This window comes from Schistocerca cancellata, chromosome 3 (genome assembly GCF_023864275.1).
Source record: "Schistocerca cancellata isolate TAMUIC-IGC-003103 chromosome 3, iqSchCanc2.1, whole genome shotgun sequence".
NCBI lineage: Eukaryota > Metazoa > Arthropoda > Insecta > Orthoptera > Acrididae > Schistocerca > Schistocerca cancellata.
Genome location: NC_064628.1, coordinates 481,961,457 through 481,989,398, shown reverse-complemented (window position 1 = coordinate 481,989,398; position 27,942 = coordinate 481,961,457). Strand labels below are relative to the sequence as shown.

General features: G+C 44.0%; 1 protein-coding gene across 2 annotated transcripts in view; it reads right to left on the bottom strand.

The window, feature by feature from the left end:
* LOC126176751 (cholinesterase-like) overlaps positions 1-27,562 on the bottom strand; it is a 90,911-nt gene extending 63,349 nt beyond the window's left edge. For both annotated transcript variants that reach the window (XM_049923918.1, XM_049923919.1), the window contains exons 1-2: positions 27,457-27,562; positions 2,123-2,257 (exon numbers count right to left, since the gene is read on the bottom strand). In XM_049923918.1, the coding sequence (XP_049779875.1) occupies positions 2,123-2,257; positions 27,457-27,519 (198 nt within the window). In that variant the 5' untranslated portion in view covers positions 27,520-27,562. The remainder of the gene's footprint in view (positions 1-2,122; positions 2,258-27,456) is intronic.
* Between the last annotated feature and the right edge of the window lie 380 nt (positions 27,563-27,942).

The following is a 27,942-nucleotide window of genomic DNA, read 5'->3' as shown; positions in this document are numbered from 1 at the left end:
CGATCGAAGACCTCCATCATCAATCACATAGACCGGAAACTTATAACGACAAGATAAATATTTAGTTTTGACGTGTGAGTTAAAATTCTCTCAAAGTTTATATCTTCATTCTTGTACACGATGCAGTCTTGCGAAATCAGATGAATGTTTTTGAAACATCTTTCTGGACTACTCAGCAGGTAGGCAATAGCTTGGTCAATTTTTGAACTCTTAACGCGACAAACGTTAAAGCAAACGTTAAAGTATATTAATAGCATTTTCAACATTCTGTTTCATAATAAACTATGATTATAATGTTTTGTTAATGTCCTTAGGTTTTAAATTCTTTACTTACTGTCTTTCTGCCCCTATACTTGCTATCTAATCACATACGCTACTTGACAAATGTAGATAGTAGGCTGCTTGATAGCTGCTAAAGAACAACTGCCGCCTCCTAAGGAACAACGGCCAATTGCTACGGAACACCCAAAAATTGCTACGAAACACCAGACCAGTTATAGTAAAGGAAAATGTAGAGGGCAGGTCGTGTTAACTGCAGCGAAGCCGGTGCACGAACACTCTACGTGCATTCGACAGTCCATGAAGTACGGAGTTTGGCACAGATTGTTATGGAATCGATTAGTGCGCCATTGCGTGTAGCACTGCAACATGTCTGCAAGACGCCATTTGAGCTATTATGATTGTGGACGAGTAGCAGGACGGGTCGAAACCAGTCAAAGTCCCACTACTGTGGCCACAGAAATGGGTGAGTCCAAAAGTGTCATCTCGCGATTAAAAAAGGCCCCTCAAGGTGGAAATGTTATGTGAAAGCATGCCGAGGCTCTTAGATGAACCACCACACCGTAAGAGGATCGATACGTAGCCCTAGTGACGAAACGGAACAGACATCTCATTCCTACGCAGATCGCTGTATATCTTGCAACCGTTACGTGTACACTTGTCTCCACCAGAACTATTTTCTGGCGATTAGATCAGGCTAGTTTGTATGCGCAGAGGCCTGTTCCACATCAACCACTCCATCGTCGGAAAAGAGGTCGTTGTTGTAGGGAGCATGTTGTTTGGGGTCAGCAGCAGTGGTCCAGAGTGATGTTCTCCAATGAATCTAGCTCCACTGTGGCAAGTGGTTCTGGCCACTCGCTAGTGTGGAGAGAAGGGGGGGGGGACATGCTACACGCCACAGAATGTTCATGAATGTCATCGGTAAGGCCTACGCGCTGTGGTGTGGAAGGTATTATGCACAATGGCCAAACACCATTGCATATATTTGCGCGAAGTCCTATTACAACACAGCGTTTATGCAGGGTGATTATTCTGGATCACGTGAGTATGTCTAGGGGTGCGGTAGGTCTCGACTACCAGTTTATGGACGACAGTTCCTGCCCGCACATGACCTCTGAGTATTTGGACACAATGGAAAGTGAAGGTATTGAATAAGTAGAATGGCGTGGTACTCCCTCGGCCTAAACGCTAAAGAGCACGTCTGGGATGCTCTTGGCAGAGGTGTTTCCCAACGAACATCCCCTCCTAAACCGTACAAAATCTGAAAACAGCCTTGAGAGAGGAGAGGGATAATATCCACCATGGACTCCACAACAGGAGCCAGCATCAATAACAGGTGGAAAATGTGCATTAGTGCCCGAGGTGGACATATTCATTACTGAGAGTCCAATATAGACGTTATGTTGCGAGTCTGACCTGTGTCAAGCAAGAATGTTATTTATGTCTGTTATTGTCCTTTCCCAAATAGTGAAAGTTGTACCATTTCTCGTTTTAAATATACTTCCACTAGCTCTGTACCATGTTCCGTGTCGTCCATCATAGCCTCTGATTATTCCAGTTCAACAATGCCTCCGTTCTTTAGCAACTGTCAAGCAGCGTAACACTTATATTTAGTATGTTTTCTTGAGTTCTTCTCTCCATTTTCTTCCCTTCATTTTTATTGTTAACCTTTGTACACTGATGTAGTCGTTACTTGTTGGGTCATTAATATCTCATAGGAAATTTTAAGACAATTATCATTCAGAGTCTAAGTGATATTCAAGTAAACAGAAATACTAAAAAGCAGTAAATTCATCTTGAACACTTATGAGTACGAGCTCTGTGCTGCTGCACACTTACTCACCCGGAAGCGTAGCTCTCCAACGGGTGGTTCCGCGTACGGGATACCCAGAAACGCCGTGTAAGTGGTGTTGTAGACGCTAGTAGCCGTGGTTCCAAGTAGAGTACCCTGTTCCACCGTCACCAACACATCCTCGGCCTGCGATGACATGAAGCAGCAGAAAGTAATCTCAACTTGCAGTACGAGAAAGTGCAAGGATTTATAACACGTGACAATAGTATAAACAGCATTATATTACACGGCACGCAGACAACACGTTTGGATATACTTATCGCGCATTGCATTCCATAGCTAGTATTACAAATACGCTAGACGAGAAAAAATTAGGCACCCAGAATACATGGTCAGAGATCAATGTAACTTAGTACGGGTGCACATCATCCGCAGCTGTAGATAATTAGCGTTTATACCTCTGTGAAACATAGAACGGCCACCAGAATGTATTAGTGCTGTTCGTGTGTAGATTCGTTACAAGACCTTGGGTGTAAACAACATTAGATGTTGAGTGATAACTTTGAAGCACACTGAGATGATGCATACCTTTGTGAGACAGCGTTATCAGCACCTGACTGAACCAGGGAAGGGCCTCCTTAGGGATCTCCATTTGGCCACTTAGTAGGATTGTCCATTCCAATGTGACAATGGACCGATGTTGTACTTCATGGGAAAGTGACGGCAGGCATACTCGTCGTAAAAGTTCTGGTCGAAACATGTGGTCACCACAAGGGAGGATTGCCGTATTGTGCACCAAGTACATCGAACACCTTCACATCTGTGACTGCCATCCGCGTACAAGTAATGCACTCTATGCAACATTCTGTGCCATCCCGCACAATCAGTCGGAGACTAACAGCAGCCGAACTAGAGAATTACCGTCCCACGCATAGGGTGCCAGTAACACCACCACACAGACGGCTGTGTTTGGAATGGAGCCGTGACTAGGAAGCACGGACTGCTGATAAATGGCGTCGCACTGTTTTCTGGGATGAATCGCGATTGTACCCTAGCCCAGCTGACTATCGTCTGCGATTATGGCGGCGGCATGGGCAGGATTATCATTTTGCAATGTTTTGGAGAGGCACGATGGTGTGACTCCCAGAGTCATGGTGAGTGCAGGAATTGGGTATGACTTAACGTCACGGTTAGAACTCACGGACATCCTGTGTCCTCATCTGTTAATTCCCACGTGACAATAAAGTGTCTACATCTACATCTACATTTATACTCCGCAAGCCACCCAACGGTGTGTGGCGGAGGGCACTTTACGTGCCACTGTCATTATCTCCCTTTCCTGTTCCAGTCGCGTATGGTTCGCGGGAAGAACGACTGTCTGAAAGCCTCTGTGCGCGCTCTAATCTCTCTAATTTTACATTCGTGATCTCCTCGGGAGGTATAAGTAGGGGGAAGCAATATATTCGATACCTCATCCAGAAACGCACCCTCTCGAAACCTGGCGAGCAAGCTACACCGCGATGCAGAGCGCCTCTCTTGCAGAGTCTGCCACTTGAGTTTGTTAAACATCTCCGTAACGCTATCACGGTTACCAAATAACCCTGTGACGAAACGCGCCACTCTTCTTTGGATCTTCTCTATCTCCTCCGTCAACCCGACCTGGTACGTATCCCACACTGATGAGCAATACTCAAGTATAGGTCGAACGAGTGTTTTGTAAGCCACCTCCTTTGTTGATGGACTACATTTTCTAAGGACTCTCCCAATGAATCTCAACCTGGTACCCGCCTTACCAACAATTAATTTTATATGATCATTCCACTTCAAATCGTTCCGCACGCATACTCCCAGATATTTTACAGAAGTAACTGCTACCAGTGTTTGTTCCGCTATCATATAATCATACAATAAAGGATCCTTCTTTCTGTGTATTCTCAATACATTACATTTGTCTATGTTAAGGGTCAGTTGCCACTCCCTGCACCAAGTGCCTATCCGCTGCAAATCTTCCTGCATTTCGCTACAATTTTCTAATGCTGCAACTTCTGTGTATACTACAGCATCATCCGCGAAAAGCCGCATGGAACTTCCGACACTATCTACTAGGTCATTTATATATATTGTGAAAAGCAGTGGTCCCAGAACACTCCCCTGTGGCACGCCAGAGGTTGCCTTAACGTCTGTAGACGTCTCTCCATTGATAACAACATGCTGTGTTCTGTTTGCTAAAAACTCTTCAATCCAGCCACACAGCTGGTCTGATATTCCGTAGGCTCTTACTTTGTTTATCAGGCGACAGTGCGGAACTGTATCGAACGCCTTCCGGAAGTCAAGAAAAATAGCATCTACCTGGGAGCCTGTATCTAATATTTTCTGGGTCTCATGAACAAATAGAGCGAGTTGGGTCTCACACGATCGCTGTTTCCGGAATCCATGTTGATTCCTACATAGTAGATTCTGAGTTTCCAAAAACGACATGATACTCGAGCAAAAAACATGTTCTAAAATTCTACAACAGATCGACGTCAGAGATATAGGTCTATAGCTTTGCGCATCTGCTCGACGACCCTTCTTGAAGACTGGGACTACCTGTGCTCTTTTCCAATCATTTGGAACCTTCCATTCCTCTAGAGACTTGCGGTACACGGCTGTTAGAAGGGGGGCAAGTTCTTTCGCGTACTCTGTGTAGAATCGAATTGGTATCCCGTCAGGTCCAGTGGACTTTCCTCTGTTGAGTGATTCCAGTTGCTTTTCTATTCCTTGGACACTTATTTCGATGTCAGCCATTTTTTCGTTGGTTCGAGGATTTAGAGAAGGAACTGCAGTGCGGTCTTCCTCTGTGAAACAGCTTTGGAAAAAGGTGTTTAGTATTTCAGCTTTACGCTTGTCATCCTCTGTTTCAATGCCATCATCATCCCGGAGTGTCTGGACATGCTGTTTCGAGCCACATACTGATTTAACGTAAGACCAGAACTTCCTAGGATTTTCTGTCAAGTCGGTACTTAGTATTTTACTTACGAATTCACAAGTGGTGCTAATTTTCAACAAGACAAGCCTCGTCCGCACGTGGTAAGTGTCTCTATGAATTGTGCGTGACGTTGAGATAGTCCAGTGGCCAGTGATATACCCAGATGCGTCCCCAATAGACCATGTGTGGACCAGTTCGGACGTTAACTTCGTCCCAGTGCCATTATCCGGGATACCATAGGTTAGTCACGACTGTTATGCCCCAGGAGAGGATACAACAACTTTGTAATACCCTTCCCACATGAATCAGTGCACGCATCCTAACTGTAATACATACCATTCTTGAAATTTTCCAGCGTAAGGAGTATTCCATGAAATTTTTGGATTGCAGCCGAATGACGTAGACTTGTTGCCACGATATTTATGTTGAATGGCTGTCAGCTGAAATATCGTGGCAAGAAGTCGACGTCATCCGGCTGCAATCTCGAAATTTCATGGAATAGTCGTCTGTGATTATTTTTGTCACTTTAAAGGATACGCTCAGTAATGGAAAATTAAGAAACGAAATTCGTACCAGAGACATAATCTCTACAACGTAGCAGTGCCACTTCGCATTTAAGTATTATATTGTGTCATTTATGCAAAGAGAGTGTCGCGCATTCTGCAATGCAAATGTGTTTTTACTGATCAAATACGCGTCCCGTAGTGTGTTGCTTTCAGGTTTCAGAGCACAATTATGTGCCCACCGCTAGGGACTTTAGTCTTTCTAAACTTTTTTCTAGCACACTAATATACCGGTTTTCTGAAGTCGGCGGAAACAAGCATCGCGAAGCACAAGGGTTGCCGGGTAGGCGGTAGCGGCGTTGTGATTCAAAGCTCTGACAAGTGCACCCAGAGGAGCCATTGTTCCTCTGGTTTGCGTTGTGTACTGAACATCTACTAAATTAGAAGTCAGTGCTGAAATGTTTCGTGTAACTGATTTCAAAGTATGCTAGTGACTACTCGTGGTATATGTCAATTCTGAAAAAACCATTGCGGAGACTGCTGAGTACTACCGTGCTTTTTCACAGAGCAGACGGCTAAAATTGGCAGCGACCGTACACAAAAAGCTAAAAAAGCGTACTCATACTACTTCCATTCGTGCAGGGCCCATCGATCAAGGGAAAGTTTACATTTCTTATCTAACAAGAAGAAACCGCTACAGGTCGCTCCCTGATAAAGTCGAAATTTTACGGGATGAAAGAAGTATGAAAATAACGGGACATCTATGTTGCTTTATTCAATAGTTTACGAGCAAATGATTTTCAAAGTTTCGATTCTACTTCATCAGTCTATTTGCGGTGAACCCGTGGTCTACGGGTATCGTCCTCCACTTTCTGTGTTCCGGTTCAAAACACAGCCAATGCTTCATTTTTTTGGGAGGGGGAGGGGGGACTGGAGGCCCTAGGGAAAAACAAGGCACAGCTTCGAATTTTTGCGCTCCGTTTTGCGATTCAGTCTTATGTTCTTTTCCTAAAAAGCTGTCACAGAAGTGTGTGACATTAACATTTCTGTGTCATAGTTCAATACGATGGAATGATTGACAAACGAAATAAGTATTCCATATCTTAGTAACGCTTTGAGTACCAATGGCTTCCGCCTGAAACCACCATTTCATTCAATTTTTCATATGAAACCACCTATGCTATTGCAAGACAGAGACGTCTAGTGTACGCTGAGGTACTTCTAGAATGCAGTTCACTGTAGCAGTCATTGATACTGGTCAACCAGAACATTATAACCACCTGCCTAATAGCTCGAATGTCCACCTTTACCACGGATGACAGCGGCGGCGCGTCATAGCATAGAAGCAATGAAGCCTTGGTAAGTCGCTCGAGGGAGCTGACACCATATCTGCACGCACATGTCACCTAAACTCTGTAAATTCCGGATAGGGGGGGGCAATGTGCTCTGACGCCATCTTCAAATCACATTCTAGACGCGTTCGATCGGGTTCAGATCTGGCGTATTAGGGGGCCAGCACACCAATTGGAACTCGCCACTGTGTTCAACCACTCCATCACACTCCTGGCCTTGTGACATGACGCATTGTCTTGTTGAAAAATGCCGCTGCCTTCCGAGAAACATGGTCGTCATGAAGGGATGTATGTGATCTGCAACCAATGTATGATACTCTCTGGCCCTCATGATGCCTTGCACGAGCTCCACTGGACCCACGGATTCCCACATGAATGTTTCCCTAGAGCATAATGGAGCCCCGTCAGCTTGTCTCTGTCCCACAGTAGAGGTGCGAAAGAGTTGTTCCTCTGGGATTCGCGCCCTCCTATCGGCATGATGAAGGAGGTGTCAGGATTCATCAGACCTCGCAACGCTCTGCCACTGCGCCAACGTCCAGTGCCGATGGTCACGCGCCCATTTCAGTCGTAGTTGCCGATGTCGTTGTGTTAACGACACATACATGGAGGCCCTTCGTTAGGAGTGTTCGGTGCACTGTGTGTTCAGGCACACTTGTGTCTTGCCTGGCATAAAATTCTGATGTTAATTCCGTCACAATTCACCGCCCGTCCTGTTTCACCAATCTACCCAGCCTACGACGTCCGACATCTGTAATGAGGGGTGGCCGCCGAACCCCACGACGTCTGGACGTCGTTTCACGTTGATGTCGTCACGTGCTGAAGGCACTGACCACAGCACCCCTCGAACACACGAAAAGTTGTGTAGTTTCCGAAATGCTCGTGCCGAGCCTTCGGCCCATCACAATCTGCCCTCGGTCAGACTCAATAGATCGTGCACCTTCCCCATTCTACCCATGGACAGCGCACTCGCTGATGCTTCATACACCGTGCGTGTGTCTGACTAGCAGTCATTCCTCGCCAGTTGATGCTACAATCGCATGGATCGGTTTATATCGATAGCATGCACTTCCCTCCCTCGTAAATCTGCAAACGGAAGAGTGTATGGGCCAGTCCCCCACTCTCTCTACCTATTAAGTCATACGCAACAGCTACAAGGTGTTTCAGAAAGTTACCAGAACGAATAATGGTCCTATGAGAGCACAAAAAAGACGAATATATCCTGGACGGAGTTAGAGGTGTAAGAGAAGAGAGCCAGCTTTTCGACTTATCTGTCAGCTTTAATGACATTTAAATCAAAACGTCTTGACATACTGGCGCTTTTTTACTTGTTAGTAATGGTACCCACGTCACATAATATAATGCATCGTGTCACGTAAAGTAACATGATACATGATGTCATGTCATACAACATGATGCAACCATCATATCATCCATGTATTATGTCGTGCAATGGCGCAACATGACCCAACTTGTCATTAAAATTTTGGATGCATGCAGCCCCAATATCGGATACTTCCTATTATAGATGCACCGTCACTCTCGGTTGCTTCCTATTGTAGATCCACCGCACTCTCTAGAAGCACATAAATCTGTGTCTATTTGTTCTTATACGCCTCACCATACTGGTAGCATGTGGTAGTTTTGAAGGAAAAATTGGTCCCTGGGAAAAAGTCACCCCCTCCCAGCCAGAAATTAAAAAAATTGTTTTAACGTCCCATAAGGAAAAAAACCACTCCCAGAAGTTTCATTCCCCCCTCCCTCCCAATAAAAACTTTTTTAGCTATATGATATTACATATATTGTCTGGTATGGCTGGTTAATCCTCTAGATTTTGGTGACAAGAATCAGGGACTTTGGCCTATAAATTACAAGATGCAGGAGTGTTAAGACCCTGCAGTTAAGAGAGCTCAGTGCGCTGGCGAAGAAGGGTTATCTCGTAAAAAAGCGCTAATGTGTCCAGATGTTTTGATTTAAATGTCTTTGAAGCTGCCACATAATTCGAAAAGCTCGTTCGCTTTACACACCTAAATGTGCCCAAGGCATATTCGCCTTTTTTTTTTGTTATGATAGGAACAGTTTTCATTTTGCTTCTAAACTTTTACTCTACCATAATTTTGACATTAGATCGCCATAGCTTGGCAACCGATGTAGGTTTTTATTGACCTGGGCAACGATTGATCAGATATACGTTTTTTACTCTCTTTCGAACTGTGTTGCTTATATCGTGGCAACAGATAAAGCTTTCAAAAAACAATAGGCTACCATTAATTACATGTATTTTTCTATCTTCTTACAAAATTTGTACCGATTCGCCCAAGTTTGAAACAGAAGTTGCACTCGTAAATAAACTGACAAAAACATATTTTTGCACGTGAAATCCGAATGACACTAGATTTTTTGAAAGTGATTTTTCAATTTTATCCTACGAACACATTGTGTATTTATTTGATTTAAACTGTTCTGTGTTGCTTATACCGTGGCAACAGATAAAGCTTTCACAAAACAACAGGCTACCATTAATTACATGTATTTTTCTATCTTCTTACAAAATTTGTACCGATTCGCCCAAGTTTGAAACAGAAGTTGCACACGTAAATAAACTGACAAAAACATATTTTTGCACGTGAAATCCGAATGACACTAGATTTTTTGAAAGTGATTTTTCAATTTTATCCTACGAACACATTGTTTATTTATTTAATTTAAACTGTTCTTGCACGTAAAATTCATGAAACAAAGTGTATGTGCAACATTTAGCTCGACTTTAAACCGTCACATCTCGACAACGGATGAAGATTATTGGATAAAAAATTTCGTTTTGATTTTATCAATTTAACTACCTTTGTGCAAAGTTTGAACCGATTCGTACTAAAATAAAATATAGAAGTGACGCGGACCTCCCAGAAAAACTTGTTTTTTTCACGTACAAACCAAACGAAGCAAAATTTTTTCCAAACGGTAAAAATTTATATTACAGCAAAGTCCGATGCACTGGTGTACCAAGTCTAAACCATCAATCTCGCTTCCACTCCGAAGGTATTTAATGGTGTGGTGACTGTTTTTGTACGTAAAATCCAAGCGACGGTGATTGCTTTTGCTTGAAAAATCCGAACGGTACACATACAAATGGTGTCATTAGCTGAGCATTAATTTCAGCCTTTTGTAAAAGGAAGTAAATGATTTGCACGATTTGCCTAGGCGCCAGCTCCGGTTTATCTTTCAAACCTTTCTTAATGTACTGTAACATAGCTACAGTAAGATAGATATTCGAATGGTTATACAAATAACCGCTGGTCCGAGCTAAACCAAAAACTTTTTGCAGCATGTTCTTAGCTCCAATAGGACCCGAGCACCAAGACATCCACAAACTGCCATTCTACGTGTGGCCTTTTCGTACATATTTGCAACACCGCGGACCGATCCTCCTGCTGCTCCCCTTACAAATCACGGCGGGGAACTGCGCAGACATTGCCTACGGGTTTTCATTTCCCACTATATGGAGTACAGATATGAGTCACCAGCAATGCTAATGCAAGAAACACTTGTGGACAGATTCTATGTAAATCTCTGCGCATGATTCTACCTCGCTAGAGGGAAAATTATTTTTAGCTGTCTTGTATGGTAGCTATAGCATTCTTCTGGGAAGGTAGTTTTCTCCGCCATAACCACTGCTCGTTTTTCATTTTACAGATACCAATACCCTCATTACATTTCCTGGCAAGTTTTCTTATATCCGTAAAACTTTACTGAGGTCGTATTTCTACGCTGAGGTAACAGAAGTCAGGGAGGAGTGATACGCATGTACAGGGTGGTCCATTGATCGTGACCGGGCCAAATATCTCACGAAATAAGCGTCAAACGAAAAAACTACAAAGAATGAAACTTGTCTAGCTTGAAGAGGGAAACCAGATGGCGCTAAGGTTGCCCCGCTTGACGGAGCTGCCATAGGTCAAACGGATATCAACTGCGTTTTTTTAAAATAGGAACCCCCATTTTTATTACATATTCGTGTAGTACGTAAAGAAATATGAATGTTTTAGTGGGACATTTTTTTCGCTTTGTGATAGATGGCACTGTAATAGTCACAGACATATGGCTCACAATTTTAGACGAACAGTTGGTAACAGGTAGTTTTTTTTAAATTAAAATACAGAACGTAGGTACGTTTGAACATTTTATTTCGGTTGTTCCAGTGTGATACATGTACCTTTGTGAACTTATCATTTCTGAGAACGCATGCTGTTGCAACGTGATTACCTGTAAATACCACATTAATACAATAAATGCTCAAAATGATGTCCGTCAACCTCATTGCATTTGGCAATACGTGTAACGACATTCCTCTCAACAGCGAGTAATTCGCCTTCCGTATGTTCGCACATGCAATGCGCTGACGCATATTGTCAGGCGTTGTCGGTGGATCACGATAGCAAATATCCTTCAGCTTTCCCCACAGAAACAAATCCGGGGACATCAGATCCGGTGAACGTGCGGGCCATGGTATGGTGCTTCGACGACCAATCCACCTGTCATGAAATATGCTATTCAATACCGCTTCAACCGCACGCGAGCTATGTGCCGGACATTCACCATGTTGGAAGTACATCGCCATTCTGTCATGCAGTGAAACATCTTGTAGTAACATCGGTAGAATATTACGTAGGAAATCAGCATACGTTGCACCATTTAGATTGCCATCGATAAAATGGGGGCCAGTTATCCTTCCTCCCATAATGCCGCACCATACATTAACCCGCCAAGGTCGCTGATGTTCCACTTGTCGCAGCCATCGCGGATTTTCCGTTGCCCAATAGTGCATATTATGTCCGTTTACGTTACCGCTGTTGGTGAATAACGCTTCGTCGCTAAATAGAACGCGTGCAAAAAATTTGTCATCGTCCCGTAATTTCTCTTGTGCCCAGTGGCAGAACTGTACACGACGTTCAAAGTCGTCGCCATGCAATTCCTGGTGCATAGAAATATGGCACGGGTGCAATCGATGTTGATGTAGCATTCTCAACAGCGACGTTTATGAGATTCCCGATTCTCGCGCAATTTGTCTGCTACTGATGTGCGGATTAGCCGCAACTGCAGCTAAAACACCTACTTGGGCATCATAATTTGTTGCAGGTCGTGGTTGACGTTTCACATGTGGCTGAACACTTCCTGTTTCCTTAAATAACGTAACTATCCGGCGAACGGTCCTGGCACTTGGATGATGTCGTTCAGGATACCGATCAGCATACATAGCACACGCCCGTTGGGCATTTTGATCACAATAGGCATACATCAACACGATATCGACCTTTTCAGCAAATTGGTAAACGGTCCATTTTAACACGAGTAATGAATCACGAAGCAAATACCGTCCGCACTGTCGGAATGTTACGTGACACCACGTACTTACGCGTTTGTGACCATTACACCGCCATCTACCACAAAGCGAAAAAAGTGGTCCAACTAAAACATTCATATTTCTTGATTACGAAGTCTTTCACGACGGAGTCCTTGCATAAATTCATATTTCTTAACGTACTACACGAATATGTAATAAAAATGGGGATTCCTATTTTAAAAAACGCAGTTGATATTCGTTTGACATATGGCAGCGCCATCAAGAGCGCCAACCATAGCGCCATCTGGTTTTCCCCTTCAAGCTAGACGAGTTTCGTTCTTTGTAGTTTTTCCGTTTGGTGCTTATTTCGTGAGATATTTGGCCCGGTCACAATCAATGGACCACCCTGTATATAGATGACAGTGCATTGGCAGAGTTGTCATTCATAGTCAGGTGAAGAGGTTTTCGATGTGATTATGGCCTCACGACGTGAATTACAAGGCTTTGACCGCTGAATGATAGTTGGAGCGAGGTGCATGGGACATTCCATTTCGGAAATCGTTAGGGACTTCGATATTCCAAGATCCACAGTGTCAAGAGTGTGCCAGTTTTAGACATTACCTCCCACCACGGACAACGCAGTGGCGACAGTCTTCACTTAACGACCGAGAGCAGCTGAGTTTGGGTAGAGCTGTCAGTGCTAACACACAGGCAACACTGCATAAAGTAACCGCAGAAATCAATGTGCGACGTGTGAACAACGTATCCGTTAGGACAGTGCGGCGAAATGTGGCGTTAATGGGCTGTGGCAGCAGACGAGCGACGCGAGTGCCTTTGCTAACAGCACGAAATCAGTCGCATCGTTTCTCCCGGGCTCGTGACCATATCGTTTGGACCCTAGACTACACGTGATGACTGGGTGTTGTGTGATGTCCTTAGGTTAGTTAGGTTTAAGTAGTTCTAAGTTCTAGGGGACTGATGACCATAGATGTTAAGTCCCACAGTGCTCAGAGCCATTTGAACCTAGACTACAGAAAAACTGTGACCTGATCAGACGAGCCCCGATTGCACTTGCTAAGATCTGATGGTGTTGTTCGAGAGTGGGACAGACCCCACGAAGCCATGGACCCGAATTGCCGACAAGCCACTGCGTAAGCTGGTGGTGGCTCTATAAAGATGTTAGTTGTGTTTACATAAAATGGAATAGATCCTCTCGATGTTTGACTACTTGGAGACCATTTTTAGCCATTCATGTTCTCCAAGAGCGATGTAATTTTTATGGATGACAGTGCGCCACGTTTCCGGATTACAATTGTTTGCAATTGGTTTGAAGAACATTCTGGACAATTCGAGCGAATTTTTTTTCCACACAGATCGATCTACATTAGTCCCAAAAATGGTTCAAATGGCTCTGAGTACTATGGCACTCAACTTCTGAGGTCATCAGTCTCCTAGAACTTAGAACCACTTAAACCTAACTAACCTAAGGACATCACACACACCCTTGCCCGAGGCAGGATTCGAATCTGCGACCGTAGCGGCCTCGCGGCTCCAGACTGTAACGCCTAGAACCGCTCGGGCACATTAATGCCATCGGACATTTATGATACACTCCTGGAAATGGAAAAAAGAACACATTGACACCGGTGTGTCAGACCCACCATACTTGCTCCGGACACTGCGAGAGGGCTGTACAAGCAATGATCACACGCACGGCACAGCGGACACACCAGGAACCGCGGTGTTGGCCGTCGAATAGTGCTAGCTGCGCAGCATTTGTGCACCGCCGCCGTCAGTGTCAGCCAGTTTGCCGTGGCATACGGAGCTCCATCGCAGTCTTTAACACTGGTAGCATGCCGCGACAGCGTGGACGTGAACCGTATGTGCAGTTGACGGACTTTGAGCGAGGGCGTATAGTGGGCATGCGGGAGGCCGGGTGGACGTACCGCCGAATTGCTCAACACGTGGGGCGTGAGGTCTCCACAGTACATCGATGTTGTCGCCAGTGGTCGGCGGAAGGTGCACGTGCCCGTCGACCTGGGACCGGACCGCAGCGACGCACGGATGCACGCCAAGACCGTAGGATCCTATGCAGTGCCGTAGGGGACCGCACCGCCACTTCCCAGCAAATTAGGGACACTGTTGCTCCTGGGGTATCGGCGAGGACCATTCGCAAACGTCTCCATGAAGCTGGGCTACGGTCCCGCACACCGTTAGGCCGTCTTCCGCTCACGCCCCAACATCGTGCAGCCCGCCTCCAGTGGTGTCGCGACAGGCGTGAATGGAGGGACGAATGGAGACGTGTCGTCTTCAGCGATGAGAGTCGCTTCTGCCTTGGTGCCAATGATGGTCGTATGCGTGTTTGGCGCCGTGCAGGTGAGCGCCACAGTCAGGACTGCATACGACCGAGGCACACAGGGCCAACACCCGGCATCATAGTGTGGGGAGCGATCTCCTACACTGGCCGTACACCACTGGTGATCGTCGAGGGGACACTGAATAGTGCACGGTACATCCAAACCGTCATCGAACCCATCGTTCTAGCATTCCTAGACCGGCAAGGGATCTTGCTGTTCCAACAGGACAGTGCACGTCCGCATGTATCCCGTGCCACCCAACGTGCTGTAGAAGGTGTAAGTCAACTACCCTGGCCAGCAAGATCTCCGGATCTGTCCCCCATTGAGCATGTTTGGGACTGGATGAAGCGTCGTCTCACGCGGTCTGCACGTCCAGCACGAACGCTGGTCCAACTGAGGCGCCAGGTGGAAATGGCATGGCAAGCCGTTCCACAGGACTACATCCAGCATCTCTACGATCGTCTCCATGGGAGAATAGCAGCCTGCATTGCTGCGAAAGGTGGATATACACTGTACTAGTGCCGACATTGTGCATGCTCTGTTGCCTGTGTCTATGTGCCTGTGGTTTTGTCAGTGTGATCATGTGATGTATCTGACCCCAGGAATGTGTCAATAAAGTTTCCCCTTCCTGGGACAATGAATTCACGGTGTTCTTATTTCAATTTCCAGGAGTGTACAATCGAGTTTATGACATAATCGCAGTAATGGATAGCTACAGAGGCAGCATGGATCAATATTCCTGCAGCGGACCTCCAACGCTTTGTTGAATCCATGCCACGTCGAGATGGTGCACTAGGCCGGCCAAAAGGGGGTCCGATACAATGTTGGCAACCATCCCATGACTTTCGTCACCTCAATGTATAGTTGAGTTATTTTGTGTTTATTTAGTGAGTACTTACTTGCACTTTTTAAGGACGCTATTATGTAAAAAGACAATGTCGATTTCATCGTCTCCACTTTGGAAGAAACACTGCGGATGTCTCGTAAGTGGCTGCACTCATTGCAGCCCATTCTACAAGAGATTCACGCTGTCTACCAGTAACACAGTTAGATAACTTTCTTGTCATTCATTAATTTACCACCAACTGACAACAAAATTGTTACACGACTTTACAGTATGCTGTCGACGATAGCCAGCAGCAAGTTGCCACATTCACAAATTCAGCTCCTTGCTCACCAACTCCGCACAGTTCACTGACAACATCACACGTACAAATTAAACACTTCTCAGTCCTTTTTTATAGAAACATATCTTACATAAAAGCTGGCTTAACATCTGCAAATGAGTACTGACTTGTTGTTGTTTGTTGTTGTTGTTGTGGTCTTCAGTCCTGAGACTGGTTTGATGCAACTCTCCACGCAACTCTATCCTGTGCAAGCTTCTTCATCTCCCAGTACCCACTGCAACCTACATCCTTCTGAATCTGTTTAGTGTATTCATCTCTTGGTCTCACTCTACGATTTTTACCCTCCACGCTGCCCTCCAATACTAAATTGGTGATCCCTTGATGCCTCAGAACATATCCTACCAACCGATCCCTTCTTCTAGTCAAGTTATGCCACAAAGTTCTCTTCTCCCCAATCCTGTTCAATACCTCCTCATTAGTTATATGATCTACCCATCTAATCTTCAGCATTCTTCTGTAGCACCACATTTCGAAAGCTTCTATTCTCTTCTTGTCCAAACTAGTTATCGTCCATGTTTCTCTTCTATACATGGCTACGCTCAGTACAAATACTTTCAGAAACGACTTCCTGACACTTAAATCTATACGAGATGTTAACAAATTTCTCTTCTTCAGAAACGCATTCCTTGCCATTGTCAGTCTAGATTTGATATCCTCTCTTCTTCGACCATCATCAGTTATTTTGCTCCCCAAATAGCAAAACTCCTTTACTACTTTAAGTCTCTCATTTCCTAATCTAATTCCCTCAGCATCACCCGACTTAATTCGACTACTTAGTAAATTGAAAATGATTGCACTACGTAAAAACGAACTCAGTGAAATTATTTTGCCTACTCACATAACACAACTTGACAGGAAATGCTGGTGAGGTAAAGTCTGGCAACTGAAAAGCGAGCAGCACTCATAATGGAAGAAGTTGCCTTTCCAGGAAGAACATTACAACTGTCTTATACGATGACTAAAAATCAATATCGCCTCTACTAGAATAGAACAGTAAGCAGATATTTACTTTCAATCTGTCCATAATGGTTTCTTGTGCTCATATTATTAGAGTCTGATGTCTGTATGCCATGTAGTGAAGAACAAGCACCTCTAGAGTGTGTGTGCACTATGTGTCGCCAGTAATTTGTAAGACGGACTGACAGAGGATAGTAATAACTTTATGAAACACACTGTGGATATTTCTTATGACATACTGTAGTGGCGTAGAGAGGGTGGGCACTCGCCTGCCCCTCTTCAGTTTGCGGACCTATGAAGGAGGGAAGTGCGTGACCAATAATGCGGCAAGCTACCTTCCCTCACGCACCTACCCTCCACCCAACACCCGCCTCCAACCCGCCACGGCCTCAGAACACACCGGTCAGGAATCTTAGTACGTCGTATCATGGGACTCCATTCTACCACTATAGAAAAATTTTCGACTACACGAATTTTTTTCGTTGTTCGACGTTTCTTGATCTTCGTTTCCAGGCTGTTGCTGCTTCCGGACAAGATATACTAATGTATGTTTCGAATTGATCATGTCCTTGTCACCATTAAGCTGTCGTGAGCTTGTATTTTCTTTGACTATATTTTTTACTGATACGGAAGCAGTACATAAAACCAGATGAGGCAAGCTACAAGTGAACATCAGAAACAACATAGCTCAACAAAAAGCAAAAAGATAAATCAGAGATTTAAATATAGGAACAGCAGCTTCTGGACGAAAGGGTCCAGAGCCTGAACTACAGTCTGTGTCATGTAGTACCAACTTTATTCATTCGAAAATCACTTTTAGAAGGAAATAGGAAGTGGTAATTCAGTTTAAGAACAAAAAAAACAAGAAACAAAATTTATGAATAAAGGTATTTCCATACCTGCAGGTATAGTCTTACGAGGATGGGACAGATAGTCGGCTGTGACCTTATCGTAGGAACCATACCAGTATTTGTGCGAAGACATTTAGGGAATTCACACAAAACTTAAATCAGGATGACTTAATGGAGATTAGAGCGTCCATCATCCTTAATAGAAGTGAAGCCATTTAAAAGCAGGCAAACTTCATTCTGTTTATCCTTAGTATAAATACTGTTTTCTTTGCGCATCCTTGCAAAGAATTTATTTAATAGCATAATTAATGCGACTACTCTGATCATTGCACGCAGTACATACACAATGCACACATTATCGGCTAACATCAGGATCTTGACGATGATGTTCGTCGTTTTCATTTTGTGTACCGCAACTTCCCATTTATTTGCATCATAACCTGAATGAACAGTCCTACATAACGAGTCAAATGTTGACTGCAGGAGGAGGATAACGTATTAGCGTCATCCATTGAAGATCTTTGGCGTAAGCTTTTCCTGAAAAAATCAATAAACCAATCATCAAACCAGTCAGAAGACTGACGACTCAAAAAAAAAAAAAGTCCAAAAGCGTGCTATAAAACGAAAGGGACGTTTTGTTATTATTTGCTTGTGTTAAAATTTTTACCAAACCCCTCGTCTGTGCTCTCTAAGTAATTCACTGCATAGACTGTGCTGCCTAACATGCACTTTAAAACTGCCTCTTGAAATATTTTCATTTTACAACTCTATTTAATTTTCTTGGTCTATTTATTCCACAGATTCATTCTTTGGTACTGCTGCCCTGAGTTTTATGTTTATTCTTTCTTGTTAAATGTAAGTTCATTCGAGACCTTATTCCAAGGTCCTGCACAGAACTGTTTGCGCAGTAATTAAAGTTGCTTTCATTGTACATAACTGACTGACAAATTAACTCACAAGGTGTAATTAAAATCCCAAAATGAGCTCCAATACTACTTATCGTTCTTATTATTTTGTCCCTTTCCTGTAGTTTATAAACAGTATACATATTTTGTGCATGTGTTTCCCAGAAAAGCTTTCCGTAGTTAAGAAATGAGCGTGTGTGTTAATAGCATGAAAACAAAAGACGACGGCTGTTACACACTGGTGACAATATTGTAAAGGAATAAAATGTTGCTGACGTCTTGTTTTCAATCATCTTTGTGTGTTCACTCCACTTCAACTGAGAATCAAAATTCATTTTGTGTGTTAGTTGGTTTTTAAATAAGTCAGGGTCTTTAATATGCTCATGATAATTGTTTCGTTAACGATCAGAGTGATATTACTGCATACTGATCAACTCTAAAGCGCCTAGATGTTTTTATTTGCTTTCACCCAAGTAGTTCCCTTGTTTCTTTTTCGTGATTATAATGAGAGTATTTGCCATGGCTAACACTTCCGGAATATTTATTGACGTGTATCAGAACACCTTTCCTCCTAACCTTAAGGAACTCACATTAAAATGTTCCGGTTCGGATAAGTTTTTTGCCAAAAGTTCAGCACTGAGGTTTGTGTTATGTGTATTCTTCGTACGCCACTTGATAGGTGTGATGAGAATCGGTCGATAAAAGCGCCTCTTTTTCCAAGTGACTGTGGCTTGTTTAGTAGAATGTTATCATCAGCAGTAAGATAAGCTGCAGACAGATTTAAGAATCGGCTAACCTTATCAAGATCAACAAGTAGCACTGTTGTAGATACGGTTTACCTATATTACCTGCTAACTCAATTTCAATAGTCGTACCATTCTGTCCCACTATCAATTTGTGCCATTTTAGAGAATAAATAGAGGGAGTATCAACAAGATTCATCAGATTTGGTACGTCTACATTTATGAAACTAATAAACATAAACAAAGATTTTTTTTTATGAATGGGAAATTCAAAAATTTTTTTCATATCTTTTCATAGGTGTTTAATATGCCCCCCTTGAGATGCACGTCATATGTCAATGCGGTATTCAAATTCTCCCCACACTACAGCGAGCATGTCTTGAGTTACGGCTTCCACAGCTGCTGTTATGCGATGTCCCAGTTCATTCATTGTTGTTTGTAACGGAGGCACATAGAGTCTTTTATAAATCCCCACTAGAACTAATCACATACAGTCAAGTCCGGTGACCTTGGAGGCCAGTAATGTAAGGCTGAATCATTTGGTCCAGTGCGAGCGATCCATCGTTCAGCATTCCTTTGATTTAAAAATTCCCGCACTTCCAGGTGCCAGCGTGGCGGTGCCCCTTCATGCTGGTAAATGAAGCCGTTCGAATCAGCTTCCAACTGTGGGAAAAGAAATTTCTCAAGCATATCGAGATATGTGCTTCCTGTAACAGTGTTCTCGGAAAATAAAAATGGACCATACACCTTTTCCAGTGAAACTGCACAAAACACATTAAATTTTAGAGAGCCCCTCTCATGTTGTACAATTGCATGTTGTTGTTCCGTACCGCATATTCTCACATTACGACGGTGCACCTTCCCATTTAAATGGAATGTTGCCTCGTCGCTAAACACTAAGCGTGGAAGAAAACTGTCATCCTCTGTCTTGCGAAAAACGAAATTACATAACTCTACGCGTTGTTGTTTGTCACATTCACGAAGAGCTTGCAGTAGCTGAATTCTGTATGGTTTCATGTGTAAACACACGCCAGACGGACTTCGGGGGCATGTTGAGCTGTCAAGCTGCACAGCCAACGGATTTCTGCGGACTCCTTGTGAAACTACGGCGGAAGCGTTCGACGTCTGTGTGAGACCCTAGGGGACAGCCCTGTGATTTGCCTTTACACAAACAAACTGTTTCTGGGGATTGTTCATGCCATCGTCTAATGCTCTGTGCTGTAGGAGGATCCACACCATACCTAGTGCGAAAGTAACGCTAAACGGTTATTACTGACCCGCACTGCGCAAAACGTGGAACACAAGACGCTTTCTCTTGTCCCGATACTATTTTTACTAGAACTGAAGTGGGCGCACATTGCTGCTACCGAGCGGGAACCATGTAGAAATCGAGAGTTTGCTCTTTCCAACAGTGTTTTGTTCACGCACATATCTCAAATAACATAATAGTTGCGGTTTTTTTAATCAGATGATTCTTTTTGATACATCCTACAAATGATGGAAATCATCTTATACCATGCTACAGCTTGTTAATCTTATGGAAGAGACAACTAAAACAACCAACGTAGCATAATAATTTGTGGCAGCGTTGAATGGGTGTAGGTGACTGGAGATGAATAAGTGTGGGAGGGGGGGGGGGGGGACGTTTGGTACGTGATTACTACACTGTGATATCAAAAGTATCCGGACACCTGGCTGAAAATGACTTACAAGTTCACGGTGCCCTCCATCGGTAATGTTGGAATTCAATATGGTGTTGGCCCACACTTAGTCTTGATGACAGCTTCCACTCTCGCAGGCATACGTTCAATCAGGTGCTGAAAGGTTTCTTAGAGAATGGAAGCCCATTCTTCAATGAGTGATGCACTGGGGAGTGGCATCGATGTTGGTTGGTAAGACCTGGCACGAAGTCGGCGTTCCAAAACATCCCAGTGGTGTTCTATAGGATTCAGGTCAGGACTCTGCGCAGGCCAGCCCATAAAGCCTGTTACTGTCGAATAACCATTCCGCCACAGGTTGTGCATTATGAACAGATGCTCCATCGTGTTGAACAGTGGGAAGTAAGGAGGTGCTTAAAACATCAACGTAGGCCTGTGCCACCCAAAACAACGAAGGGTGCAAGCCCCCTCCACGAAAACGCGAGGAATAATGCACCCTGTGCTATTCTGGAACGAATTTCTGCGGCGTCTGTGGGAATGAGTAGCTCAGCAATTAGGTCTTCGCTGTACTGCAGGTAGAGAGGGGGATCACACCAGCAGTGGTGAACACAACGCGCGTTGCCCAGAGGATGACTTGGCGCTTATTTATATAGACATGTGACGTCAGTATACCACTCGAAGGACTTTAAATGTAGAGATGACTTTGACATGCTGTCGGCAGTGGCGTGAGAGCACTGGCTTGCATCTGGCGGTGGCTTGCGATGCGCTCATCCTTTGAGCATCTGCACTCTGCAAATAGGTCTTCGCTCCCATCGTGTCACGTCAGCAACAGGGCCTAGGTGATCACGTATTTCGAGAGGAATTTCTCAGGTGTCAAGTATGAAAGGGATGCTGCCGCCTCATGCTTGGGGGACCCAAATGGGCACCTGTGCATTGATTGGCAGCTGACGGCCGCATCACTTCGCGGGAGCTGCTGGTGCATCTCGACTTTTGGGTGCATCTGCAGTAGCCTTCTGTGCGGTCCAGTGGACAAAGGGCAGCAAGCAGTGCCTGTGCATTTTGTTAGCGTGTTTGTTGCATTATTTTGCAAGCAGGTCTGTAGGCTGTGCTATGCATTATTTGTAAATTTTACGAGCTGATTTCTTGTCTGCACATCAGTGTACTGCATTATTTAGGAGGAGTTCGCACGTCTGTGTGCTGTGTACTGAAATAATTTGGGTAATTTAGGAGTTGTTTGCACGTCTGCAGAGTGTTAGTTCGGTAATTTATGAGTAGTTTACAGGTCTGTAAGCGTGTGGCATGACCCCAAGCATGTAAGAGCATGTGTTTTCTGTCAGTCTCATAAATATACTATCTCAAATCCACGTCTACATAAATTGTTCCAAAACAAATAAAGTACAAGCCTTCCTCTCTCCAGCAGCCCAGTACAGGCTGAGTCATTTTCCCCTCCAGACAGTCATCTTGGATTACATCATGGAATGGACGACAGTGCTCTCTGATGTACTGTGTACTAGACCCAGACCCACTGGTTGAACACACTGTTTCCCACCATTATCCCCGCCATCTTGGATTATGTCACGGAATGGACAACAGCGCCCTCCGGTGGCAGTATTTGTACTAGGTCAGTTGGACTCTGGACCTCATGGCGACCCCACTGTTTCCTGCCCTGTTTCACCCCACCTCAGACCGCCATCTTGTATTATGTCACAGAATGGATGACAGCACCCTCTGGTGGCAGTACTATGTTCTAGGCCATTTGGGCTCCAGACCCTATCATGGCAGCACTGTTTCCTGCCATTTCACCCCACCTCAGACCGCCATCTTGGATTATGTCATGGAATAGACTACAGCACCCTCAGGATGAACACACTTGATGGTGGTACTGCCTCTAATTGTTTAAATAAATAGTGCATGAAAAATAAAGACATGTTCAGCACAGGTCGATTCCTTTTCCAGCCAGTTCCTAGGAGGAGGTGGCAGTCGGATGACTTAGGTTATCGGAGGTAGTCAAAGTGCCCTTTTCTCCCGCCATTTTCTTAGGTTAGTAGAGGTAGCCATGGTGTTTTGTATTGTCCTGATGGAATTTGAACTTTCCACCAGTTGCTAGAAGGAGGTGGTGGTGGGGTGACTTAGGTTACTGGAGGTAGCCCAACTGCCCTTTCTTTCCCGCCATTTTCTTAGGTTAGTAGAGATAGCCCAATTGACCAATTTTCCCTCCAAAATTGAAACTTCCCAACACTTCCTAGGAAGATGTGGCGGTCAGATGACTTAGGTTAATGAAAGTAGCTCAAATGACCTATTTTCCCGCCATTTTCTTACGATAGTAGAGGTGTGTTGCATTGTCCTGATGGAATTTGAACTTACTGCCATTTACTGGGGGAGGGGAGGGAATGGGGTTAGGTTAGTGGAGGTAGACCAATTGACCTATCTTCCTACCAGAATCTGCCCTCTTGGATGACGTCACTGCCACCATCTTGGATGACATCACGGGCTGTTGCCAAGTCTACAGGCTGGCATCTTGGATGATGTCATCGCCGGTAGCTTCGATACATCTGGCAACAATGGAAATTGGGGTAGTATGAACATAGCTCCACTACTCCATGTAAGTTTCTAGCTAAGCTTAAAGTGAGGGGTAAGAAGTTTACTACCTGTCTCGTCAACATATCTGTACGAAAACGCTTTTCTTCTTACACCAATATAAAAAATAAATCTAGGTACATACTTCTCAGCGAAAATAATTTCAAACTGTCTGTACCTTCTGTGGTTCATGATTTCGAAGTTAAGTCACATGCAAAGCAGGTGGGTCCCCCTAAACGAATTCCAAAGGAGGATTGAGACAGCCAGTTCCACAGTGAAAACTTGTAGATTAACAGAAAAGTTATAGCTACCCTTTATACAGAATTGTAATCGCCCTTTTTGATGTGGTACAGTTGAAATGTAAGGCATTATAAAAGCGTTAGTCCTATTAAACCATTTCCTTTGAATTCAGTTACTTCCATGTCACAGTAAGTACTTTTTATATTACGTCTATTGTATTGCATTACGCGGTATTTTTCTTTGTAAAGGACCAAAACGCCCTGTTCCTAGCATATCAAACCTTCGCGATTCTCGAAGGAGTGCAAAAGATTCAGAAAGCAATTCCGCTCGCATGTGGCCATTCTGTCCCGCCTTCCCAGCGCTGCCTGTTACCCGGTTACGTCGAGCTCTGTTGACACTGGGCGCTCGGCCGGGTAACTGACGAGCCGCTGGCCTCGACGGTGCATCGCGGCTCGCTCACTCTGTTGGCGGTACACTTGAGATCGACTACCCGCAATGTGGGCAGCAGGACGGAGCGGTCTGCCGCATCCGGGCTCGGGCGGGTGAATGTCACGCGATGCACGCTCCGATCAGGTCATCAGCAAGGAGGAGGCAGAGAAGAGAGACAGTGGAAAACTGCATGTCCTCCCCTTCAACCATGCCTTAGAACATATCAGACCGTGATCTAATAAGAGTTGGGAGAGAGGGAGAGCGCACAGCTGCATCTAACGTCCTTCGAGCTTGCTTGAGAAAGTGCCAGGATTTGAACTAGGTGGAGGGAGGAGAAAGCTCGTCCTGTCCTATGGCCACAACACACACGAGAAAGAACTAGGATGAGAGTAGAAAGGGAAGAGGGAAACTAGCTGTCCTGCTCTTCAGGACGTAAACTAGGGGTGGGAGGAAACAGGGAGCGGGGGCAGCTTTCCATCCTATCCTATCAAGCTCGAGAAAGTACTAGTATGCGAACTGGCTGGAGTGGAGTGAGGGGGAAGTGGAAATTTGTCTCATGTCTTCCGGTCATGATCGAGAAAATATTAGAATGTGAACTGGGAGAGGGGAGTGGACTTCTGTCCGCCGTCTTGTCCTTGGCCATGCTCGCGAAGGTATCAGAACGTGAACTAGTAGTTGGTGGGATAGAGGGAGAGGGCCAGCCTGTCTTTCTCCGGGTACGTCCTTATCCGCGGAATCCAGTTGTTCACCTACAGCGCAACTACGACATCCAACAAAATAGCTACAGCAGATGTCAATATGGGTTGCTCAAGGAGTCTTGCTTTCATGGCTTGTTTGGATATCAAACTACTACATTTTTCTCTGTGGGGAAACAGTACTTACTGTGAAATTGAATCTATTTCAAACAAAGAACGTTGGCATAATGTCCTACACACTGTTCTATGGGTCTGCGGCATGAAGTCTAGTGCAAAAGAATTCTGATTATTAATGTGATAATATACTGAAATTTCCATTGCTGCTTATGGCTCAGAGTTTAAGTATTCACTGCAAGGGTGTACCCAGTGAGAAGTATGGGTTAAGGAGGACAGCTGTCACCACTCCCTTTCCCCTTGCAGAAAAAAACGTCTTCACAAAATGAACTAACATCACGTACTACCGCAGAGTTAACTGTATCAGTTCGGTAGAAAGTTAGACTTTATCGCAAATACTGATTATCCAGTGCACACAATACCATTTGTCGTACTATCTCCAACCTATTTCTCCATACCCTGACAATCTTCTTTTAGCTGTGGATGTCAGATAGTTCTAGGCCCTGAGAGCTGCATTATCGTTGTATCTTCAATTTATAGCTTTTTTCCTGGTACCAACCAATGCCAAACACTACTAAAAATGTGGGTATGCAAACAAGAATCAATTTACACGGCCAAACTCATAGCATACAACGCGCACGAAGATATGGCATGTCCATATCAGCTACCCACATTGTAATATTTACGATCTCGCTCTCCCCAGTACAAACATTAACATCAGTAGATAAGGACAGGAGGAGTTGTTATTTACCATACCAAATAGCTGCTGCTGTAACAGAAATTTACAATACATCTACAGAGGAATCATTCGTGTGGATCAAGGGAATGAGAAAGATGATCAGTTGCTTAAGGACGCAGTGACAAATGCCGTACAACAGCTAAGCGCCCCAACGGATGAGCTCATTGCAGCAATAGCGGGAATGGTCTAAAGCGGATGGAACTAGGCGGGGAAGTCCGATGATCTGCAAGTGGACAGATGGCACAAACAAACCCATCCGCAGCTACTGAAGGTACAATAGTATCCTGAAAGGAGGCGTCTGAAATGTGAATCAATTACCATAGGTAATGAGACACAGTTTGTGATGATCATTGCGAAGTTGAAATTCAACTACTGCTGCAACACAGTTATAGACTCCACATTGTACCATCACCACATTACGCCTGCGGGGAACTCCAGGACATTAATCGTATCTTCTTCGGGTGCCCCAGTTACTGAAGAGTCAGCGACTGGTTGATTACAGAGCTGCCTGCATACATTGAGCACTTCTTTCTTGTATGTTAATCCTCTTGTTTGTGACATATTTACACACTAAAAATTACTAGTGGAAATTGTTTTAAGAGTTGGAATTAAAATGTAACTGTTAAGTTGGAGTATGTTTCGTGTGTGTGTGTGTGTGTGTGTATGTGTGTGTGTGTGCTTGTTTTAAATCAGAATGATAACTTAAGGGGCTCATATATTTCTGTATGTATTGGTTAAAAACAGTCTTGGTTGCAATATTAGTTCTTTTTATTTTTCAACTACGCGTTTCCCCTTATTTAGGCATCTTCAGGTTGATCTTAATTTGGTATTTCTTAAAGCGATCATTTAGGGCATCGTTGAATACATCAGGTCAACATCGCCTTCGTTAAACTCAGTTTGCTGTATGCCACATATGGATTGGAAGAATTGCTGTCTGTATTATTTTGTTTTAAATAACCATGACCCTGTATGTTTGGTCTTACCAAGTTTGCAGTTTGCTTTAACTTTTTAAGACACCATGTTTGGATTTGCTGTATGGGTGCAACCGAAGAACAATAAATAAACAAACAGAAAAGGAGAAAATATCTATCTGAACGTTGCCGGATATTTTATTATTATCCCAGGCAGTGAAACCAACAGTCTGGGTTTTACACGCTTGTACAGCGGGACTACGTGTAGTACATTTACGTTTGTTAGACAACATTTTCCATTGCAGTCTTGCCCATCTTTTCACGCTACGAAGAAAATCTATCTCTGATACAGTGAATATGAGATTAAAGATGTAGAGAAAATAATGAAGAGAGCGATTTCATTCTGCACCTGCCTCATTAGTTACAACCACTGCTTAAAAATGATATAATTTGTTCCGATGAGCACTTTTAGTACTGAAAGGCACTACAATGTTACTTCGTGAAAATCCACAGTCAACCCTGAGTCACCTTCCATTAGAAAATTAGATGCACCAACAACTCAGCATGATCACTTTCCTACTGAGAGATTGCTGTTTATTCCATGCAGCTGTTCAACAAAGGAAAGATTTACTAGCGTAGATCATACAGTTAACTCATTACGTTCTTGTTAACAGACATGAAACGTGTCAGTTTACTCCTATTTACATTCATATTTTCCTGTAAAGAGATTAACTAAGTTATACGTAAGATCATCTTTTGTATTGGATATTCGCATACCTGTAAATTATACAGCGACATGGAAACGTTTTGGTATTTTTAGTTTAATCTTCCGTATTGAAGGCATTCATCAACTTCAAGGGTTACCTTGGCATGGTCAACGAGATGAAGAAGCAGGACGGACACAAGGCTGATGCAGCGTATATCCATAGTGGATTTGCTCCCGTCGAAACAGCAGCACTGGCCTATTGTTCGCAAGGCGAAAGCTGCGATGCGACTATGCTCATGTAAAGTCAGATGTCAGGGGAAGGACAGAGGAAATTGTGATCACACGTGATTGTTTCTGCTCAAGTAGGAGAACCGATAACTCCGACCAGACTGGCGATTAGATAATAGAATTTATCTTATGATCAATAATACGCTTTCCACTCGTTCAAATGCGATTACTAGATATCTCAGTACCAAAACCGGTATCAAAGTGTTTTCGAAATGATGATTAAAGTAATCGCGCCATCTGTCGGCTACCTGAAATTCATTGAAACTTACTTTACGCTCTACGCAATTTACTTGCATCATAAGTCGTTAGCATAGAAGTCGCAGCATAGAATGATGTTTGCACATTTGGTGCTGTAA